This window comes from Grampus griseus, assembly GCF_964374135.1.
Source record: "Grampus griseus genome assembly, chromosome: 8".
Taxonomy (NCBI): Eukaryota; Metazoa; Chordata; class Mammalia; order Artiodactyla; family Delphinidae; genus Grampus; species Grampus griseus.
Window position 1 is genome coordinate 104,970,140 of NC_139002.1, and position 7,187 is coordinate 104,977,326.

Below are 7,187 nucleotides of genomic sequence, written 5' to 3' on the forward strand. Positions count from 1 at the left end.
TATTTGTGGCCTATGGACTTGTAGATTGCAGTGGAAGGGCAAGCCTCTCCTTTTCAGTTCTGGTCTGGACTGGCTAGAAAATGTAAAGATAGCACTGAAACCCAAGGGCGGTAGAGGACTCTCCAGGCCTGATTTTAATAAAGAGCCTCTTTTGACCTGATACAGTAATGGCTCTTTGTGGAGCTCAAGGCAAAATGAACTGTGATGTGCCACGTAGCGCCCTGCGTCTCAGGCAGCTGGGAGACACTGTGATGAGGGAGAGAGTAGAGGGAAGCCTAGTAGCTTCCAGCAGTTAAGAAGTCAAAAAACTTTCTGATGTTCCCTTATATATACTTTGATGGGAGCCGTACCATTTTAATGCAAATGAGGGGTTATAGTATACTGTTTCACTGTGTGTCCCTAACAATTGTGCTGTGTTCTCAGCCCATCCAGAGTAAATCAGGGTGAACTGGTCAAGTAATCCCTATTCTCTGAGGCAAAAAAGTGACAGGGCATGATCCTTGTATGCATGTAGAAAAGTCTAGAGGAGGTGACTCCTCCAGGCGCTCTGCTTTTCCCAGAAGCCTCCAGCAGCCTGTGATGAAGTTCCTCCGACAAGGGACGTCAGGTATTGACAGCTAGTTCTCTTTCCTTCTGTCACAGGTGCTGCGACAAGAGACTTTGGACAAAAATTGACTTGAGTAGGTGTAAGGCTATTGTACCCCAGGCTCTCAGTGGCATCATCAAGAGGCAGCCAGTTAGCCTCGACCTCAGTTGGACCAACATCTCCAAAAAACAACTGACGTGGCTCGTCAATAGGCTGCCAGGTGAGCAGCCCTGCGCTGTCCTTCCAAGGGCAGGCAGGGAAAGCTGCGTTGTTGGCAGCGCTTCTTAGAATTGCTTTAGGGCAATTTAGGGCAGCAGTCTGTGCCATTGTTGCCTCTCTGCTTAGCAAGACACTTAGCCTGGGCCATCTTAACTGCCAGTCCCCACGGTGCCACTCTGGACTGGCAGGCCAATCACTGCAGTAGACAATGAAGAGAACGGGATCAGGTGCTGCTGCCAGCCCTGCAGGTCTGCTCAGCATAGCCACTGAAGAGGAAATTTGAGTAAGATGTTGCCTTGATCAGCCCCTTGTAAGGCCTTGTTCCCTTAAGCATTTTGAGGTCTTGGATAAAGAGGAAGTCACTCACACTTACATGACTCTGGTAGGAACTAAGCAGTCCATTTTACCACCAGAGTTAGATGTAATTTAGGAAAGCATAGGAGTCTTTGAGCTGGATTACTAGAGTAAGATTAGGACATGGTCCCTCTCTCCATTAGACTGGGCATCTGTTTACCTTGATCTGATCAGCTGGTAGTTGAGGCTTTGGATGGGCTGGTACAGTGTATTATTGCGTGTCTGTTTCCTTCCATTGCAGGACTGAAAGACCTCCTCCTGGCAGGCTGCTCCTGGTCTGCAGTCTCTGCCCTCAGCACCTCCAGCTGCCCCCTTCTCAGGACCCTTGATCTTCGGTGGGCAGTAGGAATCAAGGACCCTCAAATTCGGGACTTGCTGACTCCACCGGCTGATAAACCAGGTGTGCTCTGGGCCTGATTTCTCTGTGCTCCTCTTGGGGTAGCTTTGTCTTTCAGCTGAACTTCATTCCCAGAAGCTAAGGTTCTGATGCTGTTGAAGAGTAGAAAAATGCAAATTGAAAACAGAGTGATGGACTGCGTACAAGTACAGGTTACCTGTTTATAGATAACTACCAACAAAGAAAGGAGTAAGTCCATTTTGTGGGTTAGTGGAGCTTGGGGCTTAGAGAATAAGCCCGAGGAAGCTCAGGAAGGCTTCATGGTTGAGGTGGAACATTGAAAGCTGTTTCCATGATTGTCTAGAAAAGTGCGGGAGTGTGGCAAGGAGAGGAGCATTCCACACATACCCCTTTGCTGTGTAAGTGAGGCACAGTCCAGCAGCTGGGAAGAAAGAAAACGTGTCTGGTTTCCTAGAAACGGCCCCCACGCACTGCTCACTCCCTGAAGGGAAGCGTGTGGGCAGTTCTGCTTATTAACCCCTGCAGGGGGCCCTGGCCAGCAAGTAGCTGAAGCTGCCTGCAGCTTTGGAGCTGGACTAGAGTTGGGAATTTTGATCTAGGCCCTTCTCTTGCCTGTGCAGGTCAGGACAATCGCAGCAAGCTCCGGAACATGACTGACTTCCGGCTGGCGGGCCTTGACATCACAGATGCCACGCTTCGCCTCATCATCCGCCACATGCCCCTCCTGTCTCGACTCGACCTCAGTCACTGCAGCCACCTGACAGACCAGTCCTCCAATCTACTCACCGCTGTTGGGTCTTCCACTCGTTACTCCCTCACAGAGCTCAACATGGCAGGTATGGCGCTGTGATGTTTTGTGACAAACTGCCCCCTGCCTCCCAGAAGCCCAGCCCTCCTTGGAGCTTGACCGGTGGAACAGAAAGAACATGGTCTGTTGACTAAACCATGTTAATTTGTTTCCTGACATCTGGACAAGGACATGGAACTCTGTCCCTTTTGTAACTGATGGGAACTAAGGCCTCGAGCAGTTGTCAGGTGCCTAAGAGCACAGCCACTACCCAGCTGCAGTTTGGTGAGCCTTGCAGTGCAGGGAGTGCGGTGGCAGGGGGCCTTCAGAGGCCGCTGTGCTGATGGCGCTTCTGGTCTCTGAGCCAGGTAGTTATGGGAAAAAGGGGGCTTTTGTTTAGCATTTTGAAGGCAAGCTGGGAAATTGAGGCTCCTGTGGCTGTGTGTACATAGCATTGTCCTTGTGGTCACTTTCCCCACAGGTTGCAATAAATTGACAGACCAGACCCTGATCTACCTACGGCGCATCGCCAATGTCACCTTGATCGACCTTCGAGGATGCAAGCAGATCACCCGAAAAGCCTGCGAGCACTTCATCTCAGACTTGTCCATCAACAGTCTCTACTGCCTGTCTGACGAGAAGCTGATACAGAAGATCAGCTAAGACACACCCAGCCCAGACTGAACAGGAAACCGATCTTCCCCTGACTCCCCAGCCAGGAGAGCCTCTCTCCCCGACCCTGCACGGGCTCTGAGGCCAGCGTCACACTCCCTCTCTGCTCTCCTGTCCCTTGAGCCCTTCCCTTACAGCCGGGGCAGAGAGGGTGGTGGACACCAGGCTTACCTGCCTGCTTCTCTCCCTCCTAAGGAGAAGGGGGTAGCAAATTGATCTGAGGGGAAAGCACAGGCTGTGTGCTGTCACAGTGCCTGCTCGCTTGCTCACCCACTCGCTCACTCGCCTGCCAGGAGGCTGGGCTCTCAGTTTGGGGTGTCTGTGCAACCGTCATCTGCACTGGGCCCTGGGGTCCTCCTCCCCATCCATGGTCCCCAGCAGTGCCTGGTTCTGAGCAAACTCCCAGGGAAGAAAGTGGCCCTATCTCCGTGGCCAGGTTCTCCTTATGGTGTCCAGTGCGTGTCTCTCCTCCATCACACTCTCCCGGCTTATGCAGGAGGGGCCAGCAGCCCCAGGAATGCCAGCCCCATGCAGATCACACTGGTGCTGTTGAGGTGTCTGAAACCTCTTGTTGTGTCTGTGCTCTCCCTCCTCTCCTCTCCTTTAGCTTGATCCCGTCCGATGCTCGTGGTAGTTCACATAATGAGGTTCCCCCAGCCCAGACTTGCCTGCTAGTTTCTGTGAAGTCCTTGTTGCACTTATTGGGGTTGAGGCTCTTCAGAGGAGCTGGAACTGTCTACCCCAGGGACACCCCCATTTTATTGCTTTCCAGGCAGATTCTGGGACAGGCACCATCTCCCCATTCCCTCCTTCTTCAGCCTGCCCTGCCCTTTTCCACACTTACCTTATTCCCACCTGAATAGGGCTTTCCCAGGATGCGTGTCCTCAGAGGGAGCAGCCTATCTCCCCCAGCTGGGGGGGATCAGAGAACTAGGCCAAGTCCCCACCTGCCTCCCAGCAGGCTCCGGGCCTCAGGTGTCCCGTAGCCACCAGAGCCCAGGCCTGTGTCTAGCCCCAGTGGCTCACTGATCTGGCACCTTTGGAGGGGTGGGAGGTCCTGCTTAGAAGCCAGTCACCTGCCCTCTGCCTGCAGCCATGGAAGGGGGTGTGCATGTGCCTCTGTGTGTGTGGCTGAGTGTAGTAAGCGTGTGTGTGGAGGGAAGGAGGGGAGCGTGGTATCTCCCACTCCACCGCCCTGTGTCGAGCCCCATCAGCTGCCCCCTCTTACTTTGCATTGAACGGCCTGTCCAAAGATCCTCTCTCTAGGGCAGCAGAGAGCTTTTTGCACTTTAAAAAAAAAAAAAAAAATGGAAAGAAAGGTCGGAATTTCTTTTGGGTCAATATTTAAGTGTGTGAGGAGATGCTCAGTAGCAGCAGCCTGTGGCAAGAGCTTATAAATGATAGACGCGGATTTGCACTCTGCTCCCCATCTGTAAGGATAGCGAGATAGCACAACCTTGCCCCACCTTCTCGTCCTCCAGCCCATCCCTTCCTGGCCCCTTTCCTGCAGCCCAGTCTCAGGCTCTCCTCCTCCTGAAGCCCTTTGGGGGAGGGGAAGGAGCCCAGGCACCAGGGGTCTGAAGTGTGAGCCACCCCAAGGAGAGACGCCACATGCACCCTTGCCACTTCCAAAGCAATAGAGGCAGAGGGGCTCCCTCTTTGCCACCTAGCCCAGCTTTGACCCTGGCATTGACTGGCCTCCTAAGAGAAAACTGGGTCTTGGGAGGGGGTGGCATTGTGTCTGTTTCTTCCAATCTGCTGATTCTCTTGGCTGCACCTTAGAAGCAGCAGTCTGCTCCCGTGACCCTCTGCCCCTTCCATTGGTCTCCAGGCCCCAGCCAACTGGGGCTGAAACTTTGAGGAAATGCCAGTGACTTATTCCAGAGTGCCTCAGTTAGGGGAACTTCTCTGTAAAGAACCCTGGGTATTGAGCAAAAACCTTATTAATATTATTGTTAATGACCTATAATTGGAAGCTTCCTGCCTTTTTTTGGTTGCTCCTGTGGAAAATACTGAAAAGATTACTTTGTTTTGTTTTCTTGTCTTTTTATAAAAGGGGAGGTGGAGAGACCCCTTCAGAGCAGGGATTGTGCCGGGAGAGTGCCTCTGACTTTGGGACGTTTCATCTACAGAAATTTCCAAGCTGATGGTTTGTTTTGGGTTTTGGTTTCTATTTTTGTTTTTGGTTTGGAAAAACAAGCATTTTTACCGCGCACGTAAATTGGTCAGCAGAAAAGGGAGCTCAGGAGTGGCAGCCAACGGACCTGTGCCCTTGCTGGGTTTTCCTTTTCTCTGGGACTGTGAGGGGGAAAATGGTTTTTAGAGGTGAGGGTTGGTCCATGTGGAGGAAAGAAAGTCTGTCTTTGGGGACAGAGGAACCTGGGAGTTCCGCCAAATTTCCTGCAATCTGCTCTTAGACACGGCCTTGCCAGGAGAGCTTGCCTTCCTCAGACCGCGGGACCAGACACCCTGCCTCCATCTTTCCGAGCACCGGGGCGAAAGACCACAAGGAAAGGAAGAAAATTTATATATATATATAATATAAAATCACTTGGTGATTAAAAAATAACTGCTCCATAAATAAAACTCCTAAAGTCACTATGTTTAAAGGGTTTGGTTGTGTTTTTGTTTTCGGAGAAATATTGTAAATATATATTTTTTGTTGCTGATTTAGAGTCAATCTCCAATGTTGTGCTAAAAAATTAAATTAAATGTAAGCATTAAGGGGACAAGTCATGCTATCTCAGTTGACACATTGGGGTTATTTTGGGCCAGGGAAGGAGGGAAGCTAGTTGGACTTTTGTTTTCTAAACGTTCTCCACTATTGGTTTTAGAAAGAGCAAGGACATCTTTCCTCTGACATGTGGGAATGGGAGATATTTGTGTAATAAAATTTTTAAAAGACAAAAAAAGAAATAGCCTCCAATGGGAAATATTTTGATTTGGTTTTTTTTTTTTAATAAAAAGGTTTTAAAAACAACAACAACAACAACAACAAAACCTTTTCTGCCTTGGTGTGTGTGTGTGCGTCCATGTGAAAGAGGAAGAGTCAGAAGGTCCTGCAGGCTCTCGCCTCCCACTCCCCCCGCCCGCCCCCCGCCCCAGGCCCGCAGTTCCTGCTTCATCCCTGAGTTAGCAGCAGAACTGCTATGTGCCTCTACTACTTGTCTTGCCTTCCTTTTTTGAATGTCAAAAAGCAGCACTTGCTTATGGAAACACCAAAACATTTTACTTCATGAAGGGGAACTTTTTAATAGATGTGAAAATTTAAGTATGAGGTTACTGGACCCCCACCCCTTCCTCACAAAGCAGTGCTTGGAGTGGCCCTACAGAGTCCTCAAGGAGAGCTGGGAAGGACCCCTGTGATGCTCTCCTGAGAGCAGGCCTGGGGATTTCTAATCTTGCCATCCTCGACAGCCATTAGCCGAGGCCAACCTCCAACCACTACAGCTGTAGAACAGGCCTCAAGGACAATGCTGTTCGAGGTCACTGCACAAGGTGTGTGTCAGGCAGGCTCCATTCGGCATTTGTCCCACTGTCCAGCTGCTTATTGAGTACAGGCTTCCAGCCTTTAGACGAATGTCTGACGTGCTGCCCTCAGCCCTGACTGCACCATCTCAGGAGAGCTGAAATCCCATCCGGGAGGTCTTGAGGAGGCTCTCATCACTACCCTCAGGGCATCTGGGGATCCCTGCCCATCCTACTCACCAAGCTGTTAAGGACCATCTCCAATTCTGCTGCACATTCTGGAAAAGCACAGGGTCCTGGACGGTGAGCTGGTTCCCAGTCCGCTTCCTGAGGTTGGATGTGGATGTGGCCATGTTCCATGTTGCAGGGGAAGGCAGAGTGTCAATTTTGCCACCTAAATATCACAAGAGCCCATCGTCCACCTCTCGATGACCTCACGCCTACCACCCTAGGTGAAGCCAGCATTGTCCAGAACCTTGACCCCAGCAGGAGCCCTGAGGCTTCCCAGCCTCTAGGCCAGCCCCCTGTCCTCCATGTTGGCAGCCAGAACATTTCTCTTAGATTTGACTACTTCTCTATTTAAAACCCATTAGTGTGTCTGTCTCAGGATGAAGTCCAAGCTTCCTCACTCACCATCTGCCCCTCCTACTCCCCTCCACCCTCACAGCTAACTTCAGTGCCACCATCTCTGGGCCTTTGCTGTTCCCTTTGTTGGTACACCTTCCGTAGTTTACATGTTACTT

At 51.0% G+C, this 7,187-nt stretch overlaps 1 protein-coding gene across 3 annotated transcripts in view; it reads left to right on the plus strand.

Annotated features, from left to right (window-relative positions):
- The window catches only part of KDM2A (lysine demethylase 2A), a 105,992-nt gene extending 100,092 nt beyond the window's left edge, over positions 1-5,900 (plus strand). For all 3 annotated transcript variants that reach the window (XM_082659526.1, XM_082659525.1, XM_082659527.1), the window contains exons 18-21: positions 643-806; positions 1,401-1,559; positions 2,138-2,353; positions 2,786-5,900. In XM_082659526.1, coding sequence (XP_082515652.1) covers positions 643-806; positions 1,401-1,559; positions 2,138-2,353; positions 2,786-2,967 — 721 coding nt within the window. In that variant the 3' untranslated portion in view covers positions 2,968-5,900. The remainder of the gene's footprint in view (positions 1-642; positions 807-1,400; positions 1,560-2,137; positions 2,354-2,785) is intronic.
- The last annotated feature ends 1,287 nt before the right edge of the window (positions 5,901-7,187 follow it).